Source organism: Melospiza georgiana, chromosome 2 (assembly GCF_028018845.1).
Source record: "Melospiza georgiana isolate bMelGeo1 chromosome 2, bMelGeo1.pri, whole genome shotgun sequence".
Classification (NCBI taxonomy): Eukaryota; Metazoa; Chordata; class Aves; order Passeriformes; family Passerellidae; genus Melospiza; species Melospiza georgiana.
The window spans coordinates 18,336,862-18,356,519 of NC_080431.1; the positions used below are offsets into that span (position 1 = coordinate 18,336,862).

Consider the following 19,658-nt stretch of genomic DNA (forward strand, 5'->3'; position numbering starts at 1 on the left):
AAAAATGTATTGCTTCAAAACCATCTCTAGTGTGAAGTAGGAGGTATCAGCCTGTTTGTGGTAGAAATGAGATGGCAGCTTGTGTTTCCTCCAGTGCTTGTGCAAACTCCAGAAGAAGTTGCCTGTAAATTTGCCTGTGTTTTCTAATACCCCTGTGCATTTCTATTACTGGAGTGTAACACTCCATATAGCCCTGAAAAAACACTATTGCTGTGAAAGGTTTGTTTTCCTTGGTAACCAGGAAGGTAGTTTCCAACTGGCTAATTAATTTTGACAGTTAGCAAATACATATGGTTTGGAAGGATAGAAAGAATTTTAAATAGGGGCTGAACTAGTAAAACTTCCTTATGAGTTTGTGTTTTCTATTGGTTATTTGGCAATGAATTTTAGACACTGAGAAATTAAAGCTCTTAGTTTAAAAGTTACTCAGTAAGAAAAGTTGGATCTTCTCTTTTGCCAGTAGGTGGCATTATTGGTATGTAATCAGAAAATGCTTGTAAGGTATGTCTCTAGCTCCTTTCACTGCTTACACTTTAAAAAAAGGGTTCACAGTTTATAGCTTAATTATATTTACATTTCAGATTTGAAAACGTCAAAGTCAAACATTTTAAGGTGTGTTTAGACTCGTATTTCAACACTGCCTAACTATAAGACTGTTTTGTTCTTTTTATTTCTATGACAAGAAACTTGCAGAGTAATGTTATTGTTACTTTTACTTGAAAATTCATACTCCTTGATTTTTAACAGTGACTGCAATTGTACCTTTGGAATAGAACAAGAGATCAATTTCAGAACACCATGAATTATGCTTCAGCAAACAGATGCTTGAAATTGGTTATAAAATCTATATTACTGCAGCTGAGGTAAATCCAATTAATACTGTCTAAAGTCAAGCTAAGGAAATAAAACTATTTCTGGAAGTAGAAATGGAATTTTGGAAAGTCTAAAAGTAGACCCCAGTTTATTTCAACACAGACTTGGAAAAACTGGTTTGTAATAGCTGAATTATTACTAGTCATATGTAAAGATGGTAAGAATCATGTAGGAGTCTGAGTTGTGAGTGAATACTATGCACTGGGAAACATGGATTTCAGTACAAAAGTTCAGAATTGCTGTATAACATGATGGTATGGCTTGTTCAGTAAGTAGAGGTGCTTTTACTTGGCTTGGCACACAACTGGAGACAATAATTTGTGTACTGTCGCACAGAGACCCTTAAAAAGAATTCTGTATTTTCTGAAAATTAGCATATAACTAACTAATAAAATAACATGAAATATTTATGGTGTTCCTGACAGAGATGTTAGCAACTGCAGTGTCACAGGAGTGACATGTGGGGAATCATCTCTCAGGATATTGTCATGTCTATTGTATGACAGAACTTAGTTTGTTAGAGACTGCATTACAAGGGAACTGAGTTGCTTTTCTGCTGACTGCTCTCTTTTTCTCAAGTAAAGAAAACATAAAGGTAAATTACGTAAGAAAATGGTAGAGTATCTAGAATGAGTGGGATTTCTGCTCCTGAGGCAAGGAGTACTTCAGCCCATCCTCTCTATGCTGAACACCAAATTCAAAGTCACTACTGTTTCAAGAACTGGAGCAGTCAGCTTTTTAGGAGATCCACCTCACTGTCTGCAGAGGGCACTCATTTCTTTGATACTGTGTCTTTTTTCTGTGTCATCTTAAGATTTTTAAAATGTTCTTAATTAACTGCATCACCTGTCCTTTAAACTGTCAAATTCTGCAAAGGACTTCTTCTTTTTGGTAAAACTCTTTGGTTTGTTTTTACATGCCAGGGAAGGTCGAGTTAACCAGTAACCAAAGAGAGCACTTCCTTGTTTGTAGACAGATAATAACAGGTTTGTTAGAGTGCTGCTTCTTTCCATCTGCAATTTTTTTATGCCATTACTCCGTGATTCCACCTGCATCATTATCTTGTATTTGGAGGTATTCTGGAACATCATACTGATGAAGTTCTACTTCCCTTTAGGTTTAATGATTGCTTATAAGTTACTAAAAGTAGTTTTCCAAACATTTGTGACACTGAGAATATAAGTAGTAGTAGTAGTTATATCCTTCTGTATACATTGTTTTTTTTCTGCTCTAAATGGCATTTTCCTATGGTTCTCAAACTCCTCAAGGGAAAAAAAAAGATGTGTCAGTACTAGCAGTATTAATAATTTGTTTTGAAAAGGAAGAAGAGTTGATGCCATTAAAATTGTTCACAAACTTGTGGTTTTAATTTTTACATGCTGTTATGTACACTGTATGTTGTCTACAAAATACAGGATTATAGGGATTGCAGTGATTCCTGAGTAACAGTAATTAAAGAATTAGTAGCAAGATTTGTTTGAGAAACTGAGCTGTCAGTCACTTGCAAATCTAAGTTGACAAAATTACTTCTGCTTGTATTTAACAAACAAAAACCTCCCACATATTATGAGCCTTTGAAAATGCAGATGAATATGACTAAAATGTTTGCATGTGAGGCAAATGAGAAAATAGAATGCACTTGGACAGAGACATTGAAAATATCCTCTTAAAAGTGTTGTTGTCTGTATAATTGAGCAGTTAGACTCATGATAGCTTTTATAAGTTGACTTTGCTTTGAACAGTGGTGCTTGTGTTACTATTCTTTCACTTACATTTATGTTTCCTTGCCAGTCAGTTTGTGCTGTACAGAAAGATGAACCTTGTAGTTTCTGATTAGAGCCAGGTTGGCTCAGTAGCACAAATGAACTCTGGCACAGCACTACAGGAAATGTTAGTGTAATTTAAAAATTCAAAGAAACATAATGTGTGCTCTTTCCTTCCCATGGATGTTTTAGTTGCAAGGTAGCTATTTCTGTTCAGAAAATAAAATTATTAGTAACAGGAGGCGGGCAGCCATCTCTTAAACCTTACCTTCAAAGCAGGATCAGCTTTGATGCACAGAGCCTTCAGTTCTTGAATTTTTGTGTATTACCAAGGAATCTCCTATGCAGCCTGTTGCTGTGCACTGCCTTTGGCAATTTCCCTGGCTGTCACAAGTAACAACTTGTGATTGTTCCCTCTTTTCCTTTTGTTGTGTCCTCTGTCATCTTTATACTTCCCTTTAACAGTTGAAGGCAGTGATTTCTGCATATAACACCCCTTGCTCCACTTTAACCTCTTCCAGAGGCTGAATGCACCAGGCTCCCTGAGCTTCTCCCTGTGCAGGACATATTCCAACACCCAAGGCACACTGGTGTTCTCCTGCTGCACTCTCTCCTGTTTGCCGGTGCCTCTCTTGCACCTTGGGCCCTAAAACTGAGCAGAGTCATCCAGGGACAGTGTAAGGAGTGCTGAAAGAAAAGGAATAGTCACTTACTGTTATATACTTCCAAATGCAGCCCAGGATGTGTTTAAGTCTTTGTTAGCATAGGGGAGCACCTCTGGGTCACCCAGAGCTTATGGCCTGCCCAGGCCCCTGATGTTTCCTGAGCATCTGCTCCTAACCACTGACCCCAGCCTCTGCTCTTGTCTTGACTGACACTGGCACAACATTTTTGTCTTTGTTGATTGTGTAAAATTTTTTAATGAACAACATGATAGCATAAAGAATTATCTTATTTTAAAACATACCAGAATAATTCTCTTGAGTGAATGTGAAGATTAGAGGATCTTATGGGAGTATTGTTCTTTATGAAGTTGTCCTACTGAAGTAATATTTGGAAGCTGTTGTAGAAAAATACTCATAATGTGAATGGGTAGCACTCATTATAGAAAATTGTCTATCTTGTCTGTCTGCAAGGAGCTAGCAATGGTGCTTCTATCCTTGTAACTCAGTATGTGTATAATTGATATAGTACCAGAAGGAAAGAGAGCAGCATAGCCTGCACTGATTTGGGAATGGCTCAGCTAATGGCAGATGAGTAAGTCATCTTCTGTGGCAGCCCAGAGCATCTAACAGAGAAGCAATATATGTGTGGACATATGTGAGAGTGGCCTTCAACAGGGCTTTTCTAGAGGGAGGGGAAAAGGCAGGGTCTGCAGTTACTTCTTTTCAAAGTCATGCTTTGAAAGAGTCAACAACCATGTGGATAAGGATTATCTAATCAGGATTATGTCCTTGAATTTCTTAAAAATAATAAAAAAAAATTGATTATCAAGGTCCTTAATCAGCCTGTTAAGCTAAGGTGTGATAGAATGGGATGGTCCTCCCATGGGTTAATAATTGGTGAAAACTGAACTTGGTACAATGGGTATCTCAAGTGAGCTGTTAGCGCTGAAGAAAGGTCTTGAAGTCATCATAGGTTATATTAATGAAAATGTGGTATCAGTGTTTGGTGGGGAATTTTGAGAATTACTTGGAAAGGACCAGGGAATAAAATAGTAAATGAGCTGTAAATAGCATACTGCATTCCTTGGTAGTGGAGGGATGCCTGGATCTGCAAAAGAAAGGGCAGGAGAACTAGAAAGCATGGGCAACAATGACCATGAGAAGTAAGGGAGGGTTAGTTAAAGCATGGTGCTTATAATGCCAGGGTTGGGGGTTTGATTCCTGTATAGGCCATTCACTCAGTTATTAGAATTGATGATCCTTGTGAGTCCCTTCCAACTCAGACTATTCTGTGATTCTGAGATATCAAATAGTTGAGATGTCTTAACCTTGGAAAGCAGTCTTTTATACTGGAAATACAGTCTTCAGATTGCACTGAATTTTTTTAAAGCAGTGAGTAGAAGTTAAAAAAAAAAACCTCCAGGAAGCTGAGAAGAAGCTACACAAGCACTACTAGGCAGGGTAGTTTATATTGATTTGTTGTATTCCACAGAGAGGAAGAACAAACAAATTCCAGTCATGATATGATGCGTGTACTTGGAGAGACAGGAAGGTATAACAGACATTACAAACTGGGTAGCTGCTGACTTTCTGAAAGAGCACTGGGAAGCTGGTTCGTAATGGAAGAAAGACGTGCTGCTGCATCCTGTTTGGGAATAGATTGATCACTGAGAGTAAATTCTTACGTGAAGCTATCACTTTGACATGGTGTAGTAATAGCAGCTGGGAAATACCAGCCTGCTGGAAAGCAAGGCCTTAAAGAAGATTTGAATTGTCCTCAGATTTCCTGTAGACTTCCTGAATGTGTAAAGAGGGTTGCTTAAGGACCAGTTACAACCCTCTTGATACAACTCTTGTAAAAATGCTCATTTTATATATATATATAGATATATATAATATATATATTATATATATATAATATTGCTTCTGTATTGGACAGTCAAAGAAAAGAGAGGAATGAGAGTTGTACCAAGTCCTTCTGACCCCATTGGCATCTTCAAAAGTCATCTCAGCGAAACAGCTGCTAAACCTGACAACCCCTTGACAATTGATTTGGCAAAAAAAAAGTCTCCAGTATTTTAAGACTGGTTGGTTCATAATTTTCTTACTGTAGTCAATCTTTGTTGCTTTTTTCTTTGCTCTGTTTTGTCGTTGGTTGGGGAGTTTTTTGTTTGTTTTGAATAGGTGGGTTTGGGGTTCTTTCCTCTGGAACATCAGTCTGCTAGCAGATACCTGGGTTATTATTTTTGTAGTTGATTTATCTTTTACATGGCTTAAGACTTGCTTTACCTACCAGTGCTGATTGTGTATAGGTTATGAACAGGGAGAGAGAACAACCTTTCCTCCAGGGTCAGGCCGCTGAGTTGCATGTATTTTTCTGAAATAATGGATTCTTGGGGTTGTTTGTTCTTTAATTCACTGCCTTCAGCTGTAGGGGGGAGACTTAGATGAAAGTTGGGAATATTCTCTTGGAAAGGCCTGTTCCAGCTAAATTTTATCTCCTGTAGATCAACATGTTTCAGAAGGCTATGCCATATGCTGTGGCATTAGTCATGTTTGTCAGGTGATACTGAAAATGATTTCAATAGCCACAAAGTGTAAGGGTAGAAAAAGAGGATTATGCTTATTGTTAAATGGTGGTTGTCTCTATTACTCTGCTTTAAGAGAAAAATTGGAAGACGAGAAACATACTCATATTAAAGCAGTGACCTGTAAGTTTTCATAGAAGAAAGTTTGAGAGAACATACTGTGAATTTTAATTTCTTTTTATGCTTCAAATGTGTAAATGCTACATTTATATTGAGACTACATGTTTCAGGGCTAGTTTCCATTAATATGCATTGGTAGTATAGATGAGACTATTTGCTAAAATACTACAATGTGCTGACCTGAAGCTCTCTGCTTGTATTTGTTTTAGGGGTTGTTTCTCTATTGGCTGTTCATCCTTCTACAGTAAATACAATTGGAAAACAGCTCCTGCCAAAAACATTTGGACAGTCTAATGTCAACATTGCACAACAAGTGGTAAGGACACTTTGTGGGGTTTTTTTGGTTTCTTTGTTTGTGGGATGTGGGGGGTTTTTTTGGTTGTTGGGGTTTTTTTGTTTGTTTTGGGGTTTTTGTTTATGTATTTTGATTATTTGGTTAGTTTTTTTTTTATTGCTTATCCTATTGTTTACATATACAGCAAATCTGAAGTAGCCTGGTAGTCTGTATCACTCATGATGGGCAGATAATATAAGTTTGTTTCTAATTTTAGTAGACTTAGGTTAAAAAAAAATATGTATTGTGTAAAGAAGTTCAAAGGTGACTCACAAATGAACGTGAAGTTACCTCAGTGTTCAGGTGGCTTCACATTTTGTTAGTCTTGCCATTTAAAATCAATGTCTCTTTCCTCTTTCAGATTCTGCTCTGAAATCTGGCATAGGGAAATGTAAATGAAGTCCATAAACGTGTTTTTGTGGAAATTTGAGCTAGATGGAATAAAATTGAAAGCATAACTAGATTTTAGTTCTTAATTTAAATATTGTTTTGCTGAAATACTTATTTTAAACTTTGTGTGAGATATATGAAATTAGATGTTCTAAGGAATCTTATAATAATGCAATAGATAATGCATAGGTTATAGTAATTCTTTCAGTAATCAAAATTAGAATTCAGTGATCTGAGTAGAATTAGTCTCAGTCTTCTGGAAAGCAACTGTAACATATCAACATTTGAACTAGAGTGTCTTATATTTGGGCTTCTTCTTCATATGAAAGCAGCGGAGTAGATTTTGAATGTAGAGTGGATGTTAATCAAACTTCTCTGTCCCACTCTAGAAATGAACCTGTGAATTTGTGCACACTTCATTTCTTCCTTTCTAGAATTGAGTATTTCAGGACTGTTCTGAGTGCAGTCGAAGTTCAGGGTTTGCTGCTGCCAGTTTGTTTTTTCTCCAGCTGTAATTATATTCCTCCTCAACCCTGCCCCTGTTCTGGTTTGGCTTTCATCTTATTGCAGAGTGATACAAATTCTAGAGGTACAGTGGTGGGGCTGCTCATGGAATTAGTAAGGCTGGGAATTGGAGAGTGGGACTTTCTGCAAGCAAGGTGTTATATCATCTCTTGCAGTCTTCTGGCAATTCATCTAGGGAATAGAAACCAGTTTACAGCTTTCTTCAGTTCTCCATATAATCTATTTACTTGAATAGCACATGGGTGGTTTTCACTCTTTGGAGACATTTGGTGAGCCAGACCAGTTGGTATCAGAACTGACAGTACTTTTTTTCATGGGGATAAAGTGAGCAGGTTCACATGTGTCCTGTGCCAGCATTCCCCACCCTCATGCCATCTCCTACAATTCTAAGTTTTCTTTATGAAAAGCAGTAGAGGAGATTTGGCTTTACATAAGAGACAGAAACATTTCAAGTATGGTACAATGCTCCTGAAAAGGCATACCTAAGATATTCTGGCTGTCAGAAGTGGATATGGGACACAGTCTCAAGCTGCATCAGGGAAATATAGGTTGGATATTAGGAAGAAGTTTTTCACAGAAAGAGTGATAAAATGTTGGAACGGCCTGCCTGGGGAGGTGGTGGAGTCACCATCCCTGGATGTGTTCAAAAAAAGACTGGATATGGCAGTTGGTGCCATGGTTTAGGCCATGGGTTGGACTTGAGGATCTTGAAGGTCTCTTCCAACCTATTCATTCTGTCATTCTGTGATATAACAAATTTATACATTAACTGCTCAGAGATGTGGCATAATATAAAGAGAACATTTAGGAAAAAATACAGCTGTTTGTCTTTCGAGATAGCTGAAATCCTACAGTCACTAGACTACCTTAGGCACCATCTATGTAACTTTCACACATGAAATGTTTCATTTTCAGTTTTTGTATTTTACTCTTGTTGAGACTTAATTGTTGAAGATGGCTTGAGGAAGAAAAATTAAGTTTTGCTGCTCAGACAGAATGTATCTGCAGGAAAATATGGCAAGCTTGTGGATGGTTATGGATTTAGGTTTGGTTGATGTTTTTTTCATTTACCTGATGTCAGGGATGCAGCCAGCTGTCTCCACTGGGAGGTCAATGTAACCCAAAAAAGTAGGTATATCTTTCTACAAAAGAGGAATCTATAGGATATATTTTTCCCTCTAAATCCATATTTTCTAGAAAGTTACATTTTAAACAATTCAGAGATAAAATCACCTGCAAAAGTGGATGTTTTGTTTAGCTAGTTTCAGAGATAGGAGGGCACAGTTCTATGTGTATGTTATTATTACTTATGGTCAAATTACCACATCTTCAGGACAATTCACATGGAGGGTGGAAGACTGTGCTTAGCCAAGTGTGTGCTCTCAACATGTTTGCAGTGGAATGGGTATGCCTAATTTGATGTCACTCACTGCAGTGATGAAAAAAAGTCACCCTTATTCTTTCTTGTGTCTAACACAGTAGTTTTGACTTTAGTGATAGAGGCTGACACCAGGAGAGAGGGTTCTTGCAAAAGCTCTGCATTTTCTCTCTGGTTTTACTGATTTTCAGATTTTTTTACATTCATATTTTAACTGTAATTTACTGCAGCATCCTTATACATAATTTGGTAGGGTAGGGGTTTTTTTCCCTCCCTTTTCCCCCCCATTTTCCTTGGAGGGAGAGAGTGTGTGTGTGTTTTGATCATGTCTAAGTTATGCTGAACAGTGTTAAGAAATCCACCAAGCAAGAAAACCTGATTGAAGGAGGTTAAAATATAAATGCCCATAACTCTTGGGGTGTGCACTAACTATATTAGCTGTAGTCAGTTTTTTATGTGTGTATAAATTAGATGCATCTAAGAGAAGTATGTAAAGTACTAGTGTTTGGATAATGCATCATTTCAATTGTGTCACTTACAAATGTCTTGGAATTCTTACCATTTTCCACATGATTTTTCTTCACTGTAGGTTATCGGTACACCTCAGAGACCTTCAGCACAGAACACCATCCTGGTAGGAAGTCCACACACACCTAACACACATTTTGCATCACAGAACCAGACTGGAGATTCTTCACCTTGGTCTGCTGGGTGAGCAAAATGAAAGCTAGAAAGGATTAATAAAGTGTTGGAACTTTTGTTGTAAGTGTTGTGATAGTGTATGTACTCCTCAGGCTAGCAGTGTGCAAAAGTCTTTTCCTTTTCATCAAGAGCACTTCACCACTGAAGTCTGCTGTACTAAAATAGGGAGTACTCACACCATGAGTGCCTCTTCATTTCTTGTAAAAGAATGCAGAATATTTTCTGTAAGCTCTGGTAGATATTCTGACATTACTAACTTTTAGAGAATTTAGCTCCTAAAAGGACACAGAAATTTGTCAGACTTGATTCTATGATTTCTCTTTGCTGCTGTATTTTCAGAAAAATATGGTGTATTTCTGATTGAACAAGGATATCCCAGAGTGCCACTTGAAATAAGAATGTACTCCTTTTTGAGAAAAAGTATTAAATACAATGCATGCATTCTTTTGACGTGTTTTTTCATGCAAACTTGTTTTTAAGGGCATCTTGTTAAATGTAGTTGCTTTAAGACTAAATTTATTATTGGCCTGTTACACATAAATAGATTTCTGCTTTGGAATTATACAGTGAAATGAGATGTAAGAACTGAGACTTCCCCTTGCTGAAACTAATTTTGTTGATACTTGTATTTTCCCTCTGGTTACAAGGATATTTTTATTTAAAAACTTCACAAAGCAGAAAACTTTGTTATACTGCTTGTATCTTGTAACTTGGAAGTTCTAATAGCAATTTCATATACTGTATAACTTCAAATCTGTGTTCTAGTAATAGTATAATGTTTAGTGAGTTCAACCAATACCAGACTTTGTCTGTTCAGTCAGTATCAGTATCACATTTCATAGAAAATGCTCAATCTATGTGCTACTTAAAAATAAAAATTTTTTAAAAGGACAAAAAATTCTCTCCTCTGATTCAGTTTTCATGTTCTAGTATTTATCCCCTTATCTCTTCTTGTCTTGAAGTTTGGAAGGTTTATTTATTGACTTCTTCAAGTAATATCCCTGTTGTTAATTTATTGTCTGCTACTGGAAAGAATTCTGGTCAGGTTGGATAGAGCTTTGGGCAGCCTCACTGAGCTGAAGATACCCTGGCTCAGTGCAAGGGGGTTGGACTAGATGGCCTTTAAAGATTGCTTCCAACCCAAACTGTTCTATGATTTTGTGATTCTACTGAAGCTAGAAAAGTTGCCAAAATAATAAATTTATATTGTGTTTCAGCATCAAGATACTATAATTGTGTGTAAATATTGTAAAATGTAGGGGGAAAAGTGTAGGAGAGAAGGTTGGTAAGGGATAAGAAATGGAAGAAAAGGGAAGGCTTGGGTTTTTGACAGCAGTGTGCCTGTATTTGAAAAAGAGACATCAAATATTCCAAAGTTGAAATCTTCTTAAAATATATATTATACGTATATTTAGGAAGCGGAACAAAAAAGGCGAGAAGAATGGCAAGGGTTTACGTCATTTCTCTATGAAGGTTTGTGAGAAGGTACAGAGAAAAGGAACCACCTCATACAATGAGGTGGCAGACGAGTTGGTTGCAGAATTCACTACCACTGATAATCACATTTCACCAAATGAATCAGTAAGTATATGGGAAGTCAATTACATGTGAACTGAATGGGGGAAGAGAAATTTCTCTTGAGATTTTTTCTGTTTTTCCTACTGCTAAATGAAACAGTTCAGATATTAACTGAGTTTACCCATTTGCTGTAATATGTTTATTTTCAAATATTTTTGACACAGGTATATTTTTGATTAATGCACTGTGTCTACAGCAGGCTTATGACCAGAAGAATATTAGACGACGTGTCTATGATGCCTTAAATGTCCTTATGGCCATGAACATTATCTCTAAGGAGAAAAAGGAAATCAAATGGATTGGTCTACCTACTAACTCGGCTCAGGAATGTCAGAATTTGGAGGTATGTGCATGTGGAACTTCACAATGGCTTTGTGTTTGAGTAAATGTTTACAGCTTCAATATGTTCCCATACAATGTGTGCCTATAATCTTCTGAGGTAGCAACATGGTCCTCTTTGGACTCTTTTTACTTTATTTTTAATATACTGAACACACACTCTTCAACTTCCAGATTGTTCAAATGTGTCTGTGTTTAATTCTTCTATGTCAAAAATACAGCTTTTAAAAGTATATGTGAAGTGGTTCTGAGTGGAAGGTAGTAAAAAATTAATGTGTATTTCCAACATTGCAACAGTGGTACTCGGGAGTTGGGAAGATTTGTTTTCTCCAGATGTCAAACAGACAGTAGATCTGTGATGATAGATGTTGCATGTAGGTCAGTACATATAGGCATCTCCATGCTGCAGGTCTTACATTTGGTGACAATTCTCTTAAGTGAGTATGTCAGACTTTCTTATTGCATGTCTTGGGGAGGAAGTGAACTGCTTTATACTGAAAGAGATTCGTGAATTCTGACAGGATTTTTTTACTGGCCTGAGATTTGCAGGATAATAAAGTTACTGAGGTTTCCTGGAGTAAATTCACTTCATCTGAATGGAATGGAACGTTGTATTTATTCTTAATAAGTCTAAACTCCTTCAACAGGACAAAAAATGTCAGTGAGAAGGTGCCAAAGTTAGGGGGAAAGTGGAACAAAAGTATTTGGGTGCCTTATCTACAAAGGAATGGTTCTAATTTTTGTTTGATACAGATAATTGGTTTTTCATTTATTTTTTTAATTACTTTTGTGGCAGTGAGTTTCAGGTGCATGAGAAGCTTCTTATGACATATCTTTTGTTTGGTTTTGAACATCTTGATATGTTGATATCTGCTGAATATTTTTTTTAATTGGAAGTGATGATGAACTAGTCATTCCTTATTTGCTTTCTCCATCCTGTTCATTGTTTTATAGGGATCTCTCTCATGTTCTTCCCCATTATTTCATTCTCCTTTCAGTACAGTCCTAATTTATTCATTATTCTCTTGTGTAAAATCTGTTCTGTATCACTGATGATCCTGATTGCTCTTTCATATAGTTGTCTTGAAATAGAACCATCAGACCTACAGAATTCAAGATGTAAACGTTCTGCTTCATAGAGTAATGTAGTGATAATTCCTGTTTGGTACTCTCTTTCTTGCCTAATAATTCAAGTTTTTGGCTGTCACAGTGTAGTGAGCTGATGGATTTTGCAGATACTGCAATTTTAGATCTCTACTGAATGTCATTTTATTTCTAAAGTGTGCATGCATTAGCTTGTTTTCTCACACATACCACACTATGTTTACCAGAAATAATTTAAGTGATGTAATCACAAAATGCTGTAAGACACTTGGAGTTTGCTTTATGACAAACTCTTTTTACTATGCCAGGTAACCCAGCATTGCCAGCAGATTCTGTCACCTTGACACCTTAATCTGATTGTTGTTAGAGTAACAGTCTGTCAGTTTAATCCCCATGGGAATCTCTGGGGAGCTTCATCCACTAAGAAAGCTGTGCATTTCCTAGCTTTTAGTCTCTTAGCTCTTTTGTTATTATTTAGTACATATTAAATACTGTGAGGTCTTAACCTTGGGCTCCATAGCAGCTTCCTGTCTTTAACCATCTTTGATGGATCTTCTCCAATACCTCCACTGTCAATAAATTCTACATAAATAGATCTTTTTTGTCTATCTTTGCCTCTTTGAGAGAATTCCAGTAACCCTTTGAGGCATAACTCAAACATTCTGTTTGCAAAGATGCTTTTATCTTCTTCACAGGTTGTTGTATTTTATTCCCCAGGGCTCTAATTCTGCTTTTTGTTTGTGTCCATAGGTAGTACTGATGTGTCTTGATAGTTAAGTCTCTAAATTATGTGTACAACCTTAATGATTGATTGCTATATTTCCTACCTCCAGTGCTCTGGTATTGAAATGATTTTAAAGGGAGAAAATGTTGCATAAAATGCTACTTAAAACCAACAAACTGACCAGTCCTTTTTGTCTGTCTTAAGGTGGAGAAACAGAGAAGAATTGAAAGAATAAAGCAAAAACAGTCTCAGCTACAAGAACTCATTCTACAGGTACAGTCAAGGTACTCTTGTCTATAGGGCAAGGTAACTTATATCTGTATTCCTCTTGTTTTATCCCAGTCTGAGGGATGGGAACTTCTAGGAAGGCTAGAGGTGAATTTCAGGATAAGGTGTATGCAGCTTTATTTAACATTGTAGTTTAGCTGGGACCATGCTTGGCCATTGCTGTTGGGGATGCCATCAACCTTCCATCAGTTATGATGAGTTTATTTGGAGTTTCAAGTATGTTTAAATAGGATTTATGTTGATAGAACTATTTCATACCATACCCTCTGAATTTTCCAGTTTGGTTCAGGAACTGAACTAGATACAGACATCTAGAATTTTCTTCTGTGTTAGCATCCACAGATAAAATTATGTGACTGTACAAGTTGTCTGTCATGGTGCTCTGCATTGTGCCTTGCTGGAGACTTGCTGCCACTGGTGTGGAAGTGGCTGGACCACTGTGAAACAGTGGCTGAACTCCTTCCCAGATTTCCCTTACTACACCTGGGGAAGCAATAGTGTATTTCCCAAGTCACTGTGCTGCTGGTCCACAGAAATGTATTCCTGGGTAGCTGTGTTGCCTACACAGTGGGAATGAGAATCTCAAAAGTACAGACAGCTGCCTGATTTTTATCAGTCTCTGTGTTGGCTTTGGATTTTGGTCTTAATTATTGTTTATTTCATTTGATTTTGTGACCAGAAAAATATTTTTCTTTGTTCAGTAGCTTACTGTATGATTTATTACTTGAGTTTCTATGGTTTTTAATTATTCAAATTGCTAGTTTTTAAAATAGGAACATTCCATTGTAAAAAGCAATTTTGGTAAGATGTTAAAGTCACTAATCTTAAATGGGTAATTCAGAAACCTAATGCCAAATATTCAAATCCCAAAAATTAATTTTTTTTGTATATAAATAATTTCAGTATTAACATTTTTTGGAGTGCAGCAGCTAGTAGGGAGGCGTAAATGGAGAGGAGATAGGATGCTATGGGAAAATTTATTTTTCCAGTTATTGTTCTCTCTCCATTCTGCCAGGAATCTGTCCAAGGACCTGTGCTGGTGTAGTTAGTAGAATATGCTTTTTTTTCCTCAGTGAAGTTTTACTGGGTTGCCTTTTTTAATACTGTGATCTGTGACTCTTGTTGCATCTTAACATGCAGAAATATGGTAAACACTGTCCTTTTCTGCATTTACTTCTGCAATCATTGCTGGAATCCTTAGGAGTTTTGTTAACATGATCCTAAAGGCTTCATTCATGCTTTGATACCACTGTTGCTTTTTCTAGCAAATTGCCTTTAAGAACCTGGTGCAGCGGAACCGTCAAGCAGAGCAGCAGGCAAACCGACCTCCCCCCTCCAATTCTGTCATCCATCTGCCTTTTATCATTGTCAACACCAGCAAGAAGACAGTGATCGACTGCAGTATTTCAAATGACAAGTAAGCCAACAAAGTTTGCCATTTGGCCTTTGGTGGAGCTCTGAGTTTGTATAAATGTTCATGTAGATTTGTTAAAGGTTAAATACAAACTTACTTTACTTGTGCCTTTGTATATTGAGAACATGCACTTCACACAGCTGTTTTATATATTCTTTTAATCAATAGACTAATTGATTCACATTTGATAACTTATTTAAGACTTGCTATCTAGATATACTAGGCATCTCTCTTGACATTTTATATCTTACTTAACCAAGCAGTGTTCTCCTTTGTCTTTAACACCATGGAATGCAGCCAGTGGAATTGAAAATGGATTTCACTTTCAGAGCTGCTGTTCTCTACTTTTGCTTCAAAAAGCTGTATTTTTCATCAGCTAAATAAAAACTGAATGTAAACAGTCACAAGCAAATACATAAATCTTGAAAATTGATTGCTTAATGTGATGTGTCATTAGCACACTTAACACTGTGTGTAAAGCTTTTGAAATGCTGCAATTCCTGAAAATGGAAAGGTAGTTAAAGTTGTTGAAGTTAATTCAGACATTTTTTCCTCTCCAGGTTTGAATATCTATTTAATTTTGACAATACGTTTGAAATTCATGATGATATAGAAGTACTAAAACGAATGGGAATGGCTTGTGGGCTAGAATCTGGAAGCTGTTCAGCAGAGGACCTAAAAATTGCAAGGAGTTTGGTTCCTAAAGCTCTGCAACCATATGTGACAGGTTAGTTACACCAAAAAAAGTTGATTTTTTTCCTCCTTAATATAGGACCCTAAGAAAACACATGAAAATACCTTAGATTGGATAATTTCCATTGATTTGTGGTAAAGATTTCTGTCAAGTTCTGAAATTTGTCTGCTTTTTAGTGTATCTTAGGGAGCAAATAATATAGTGATTCATAAAGAGTGGAGTGTTGCTCTTTGCAAAACATTTTGCATTAAGCCACACAAGTAGATCTTTGCAGTATGTAATTCTTTTAAGAGAACAGTATTTATGCTTGATTCACTTGCAAAGGCAAAAGGTAGTGAAGTGCAAGCATATGACAAATACTGAAATCATCTGTCTTGCTTACTTCAAAACAAATGGTTTTTTGAAATGTATTTTGAAATTTTATTGTTGCTTGCACTAGCCTTTTTTAGAATTATGCTGATTTGGATATAGTACATAAATATGTTTTGTTGTTTGGGCTGCAAGACTCCTTTTCTGGACTTTAAGGATGAAGCATTTCCACTGAATTAGATGGGTGTGTTTGGAAGGATTCCTGAAGAAGCATGTTGTTTGTTTTACAGAAATGGCTCAGGGATCAATCAGCAGTGTATATGTCACATCTTCATCAGGTTCTGCATCAAACGGCACAAGATTTCCAGCCAGGTGAGATGAAATTTTCAATTAGTTTTTAAAATCTGTGGTCATCAAAGAGATTGGATATTAAATGCTTCATGAAGCAAGTTCTGTTTTGATTAAATAGGCTGTAGGTATGTGTTTTAAATTTATTCTCACACATCACTTCTGTGGTGGTTCTTAGTAGTGTCATTAAGGAAATCCTTTCCTGTATACTGGAAAGGTGTTAGAATGGTGTTATTCTTGAATGTGTGTTTGTTTGGGGTTTTTTTCTAGTTTAGAGTTTGTGACAAGAAAACAGATACTTCTCTAAAGATAGAGTATTGGAAAGATTAACCCTTGATCATTAGTGTCTAACTTAAAAAAATATTTTGACCTTTGGGTTTTAAACAGCAATCACAGAAGCTGGTAGCGTGATAAACCGTAACTAGTATTCAACTTTGTTACTCACTAGTTTCTTATTAGTGTATTAATCAAAAATATGTCCTTCTGTGAGCTCCACAAGGTTGTAAAATGAGTCAAATATTCAGCAGTTGGATTCTGTGATCTCTGAGGTCTTTTCTAACCTAATTGATTCTGTGATCATTGAAACGCTTGACATTCGTAACAAATGCTTAAATTAAGTTCTGCATGTTTTGTGCAAGGGAACTGAAGCTTGAGTGAGAATTCTGCCAAAATATCTTTAGAGATGCTGAACAGTACCTAAAATCTCTGTTTTGAGTAAGTTTCCTTCTGTGGTAATGAGCATAGGGTAGTGAAAAAGAGCACCATGTGTTTTTAAGACTTTGAAATTTGAATAGGCCACTGTTAGCCAGAGACCAATAGAGAACCAGAGGCTGACTGGGGTTCATTATCTTGGTGAGAGTACAAGAACTTCCAACATTTCAGTTTCTTAGGAGTTTGTAAAAGGGCCATGACAAATTATATTTAATTATAGGATATATATGAATATTCATGGCAATAGCAATGAACATTAATGGCAAGACAAGTTGTGCTGCCAAGGCAAATAAAGGCTGTACATTTATTTAACAAGGTCTCTAAAGAAAGTCTGCAGAAGTCTGAAGATGCTGCTACCAATACTTTCATCCCAGTTTGTTTGCCTTACTCAGTAGGATACTCGCATTATGAAATCCAGTTGTTTTTATCTAAAAGAGAGGAGAATGGATTTTGGGTTTGTACTTTCAAAGTTTACAAAAACACAAGAATAATCTCTTTGTTTTGTTTTCTTTGCTTTTGAAACTGCTTTTGCAGATAATTATGGCAGACCTGTTGTGGGTTATCTGCCTACAGCTCACAGATATCTTAGTATCTTGCTGCTGAATAAGTGTGCAGAACAGCAGAAGTGCTTGCAGGTGTCTTACTGGATATGTTTTTCCTGTGAGTTTATAGGGTGTACCCTGGCAGTTTCATTCTGTGATTATAGACCATTGAATTGGCTCCATACAGCAGCAAGTGTGCATGATTGAATGTGTGCATTAGCTGGATCAGCATTTAAAAAATTACTAGCAAATATGTTTTTGAAAGCAATTTTTAAATGATGAATGTCTTTCAAGGGAGATAGATAATTTTGTACTTTTGATACTTAGAAGGGAGATATTTTTGTGAATTTAAAACCCCATTTTGTCATGAATTTGTGGTCAAGTATAATAGTTTACCAAACTATTTAGAAAGTTGGCAATTAAATAGATTGGCAGAGTAGCAATTAATAATGGAGGCAGGAATTTTCTGGCTCTATTAAAACAAAATACTGCACAAAGAGAAGAAAAGTTTCAAATTAAAAATACAGCACATGACAGTTTGCTAAGTATTATCAAGGAGTTAAGGAAAAGCTATTAATTTTCCAGGTCTTTTATTCAAGATTAGTGACTCTGAAACACATGATTCACTTGCAAGTGTTCAGTGCTACACAAAAATACTAAAGAGCTTGGCTTTGTAGCCTTAACACTAAATGTACTTTAGAAGAAACCTGAAAAACATATTTATAAAGTGCCTGTGATAAAGTTTATTTTTTATATTAAAAAACTAAAGGAAGAAACCTAATAAAAACCACTTCAAAATTACTTGAGACTGTTTCACCTTTTGGAGACAGCTTGGACATACACTAAAGACAGTTTATAAAGTGGCCGTGGCAGATTCATTAAAGGAATGGACTAGATAAGGGAGAGATCGTGAAACAATGCCAACTGGATTTTTTTCTTTTTCAGTGACTTTTCCAATGGTGGAGATGGAATGTTGGCTACAAGTTCCAATGGATCTCAGTATAGTGGCTCCAGAGTTGAAACACCAGTTTCTTATGTTGGGGATGACGATGATGATGACGATGATTTTAATGAAAATGATGATGACGACTGATGCCCTTTGCTTGTAGACTATTTTTTTGTTAAAATTCAGCAGGCTTCAGGAATAAATTGTTCTAGGGAGAAGTGTCTCAAATTACTTTGCCCCATCCCCCAAGGAGAATATTGGTAAGCAGTTCTGAGTTTAGAAATTGCACCTCTGATAAGCAAACAAGGATTGTTTTATGTAGGATATTTTTAAATGTGGTGTGGATGTGTGTTTTTGATACCAGTGTGTTAATGCAGAGCCTTTATTTACTCTTGTTTTAGGGGTTTTTGGTTTGTTGGTTGTTTTTTGTTTGGGATTTCTTTTTTACTTGAAGGAAAAAGAATTTTGCCCCAAATGTTCTTTCAAAGTTTGCTAAAGAAAATGTAGACACATCATTGAGAAATAAAATGCTATCCTTCTGTGGAAAATGAATACACTGAATGGCAATTTATTTGGAGTGTATTTTGATTATGCCACTTTTTGAGGGATAGTGAGCTAATGTAGTAGTGTTTTTTGTTAATCATGCAGTGTCCAAAGAACCAAACAAGAAAGATACGTCCTACTTTTTTACATGTTAAATTCCAGGAATGTTGTTGTGAACTTATTTTCCCTTAAATTATATCTAACATTATGATTCCATCAAGTTTATATACTTTTCACTGTATGTTGGGACATATGAATTACAAAGTTTTTGGCAAATGTTTACTGCCAGTTGGTGCAGCTATATAAAATGTCTTGAAGGTTTGGAATGATTTATTGCTTATGGTAAAATTTGCCTGATTTCTTACAGGCAGTCTTTGGAAACTTTTTATTATATAGTTGTTTACATACTTATAAGTCTATCATATAAAGACATGTACTGAAACAAATGTTTGTATTTGTTTCATAAGCATCTTCCTGTAATCTATTATAAAGTTGAAATTAAATATAGAGAATGTTTTAAGTTTTTTAACTCAAAATTTGTCAATCATTTTTAATAGTTCATTTTTATAAAAGGAATTTCAGGGCAGGTGGTAGTCTTTTTAAATTTATTCACAAACAATTAACTGCACAAATACTGTCAGCTGCCTATTCTAAGACAGTAGTCTTTTTATTGAAACACAAATAAACTTTTCTGTAATATTTTATGAAATATAAAGAGACTATAATTGTTTGACTTGTTTAACCTTGGCACTGTTAGTTTTTATTAATAAAACGCGCATG

The 19,658-nt window shown here is 36.1% G+C and overlaps 1 protein-coding gene across 5 annotated transcripts in view; it reads left to right on the forward strand.

Annotated features, from left to right (window-relative positions):
* The window catches only part of TFDP1 (transcription factor Dp-1), a 37,671-nt gene extending 18,013 nt beyond the window's left edge, over window positions 1-19,658 (forward strand). For 4 of the 5 annotated variants that reach the window (XM_058018333.1, XM_058018332.1, XM_058018331.1 and 1 more), the window contains exons 4-12: window positions 6,219-6,325; window positions 9,226-9,347; window positions 10,754-10,919; window positions 11,113-11,259; window positions 13,288-13,356; window positions 14,637-14,788; window positions 15,346-15,512; window positions 16,079-16,160; window positions 18,335-19,658. In XM_058018333.1, coding sequence (XP_057874316.1) covers window positions 6,219-6,325; window positions 9,226-9,347; window positions 10,754-10,919; window positions 11,113-11,259; window positions 13,288-13,356; window positions 14,637-14,788; window positions 15,346-15,512; window positions 16,079-16,160; window positions 18,335-18,482 — 1,160 coding nt within the window. In that variant the 3' untranslated portion in view covers window positions 18,483-19,658. The remainder of the gene's footprint in view (window positions 1-6,218; window positions 6,326-9,225; window positions 9,348-10,753; window positions 10,920-11,112; window positions 11,260-13,287; window positions 13,357-14,636; window positions 14,789-15,345; window positions 15,513-16,078; window positions 16,161-18,334) is intronic. The other variant, XM_058018334.1, reaches the window with a different exon arrangement.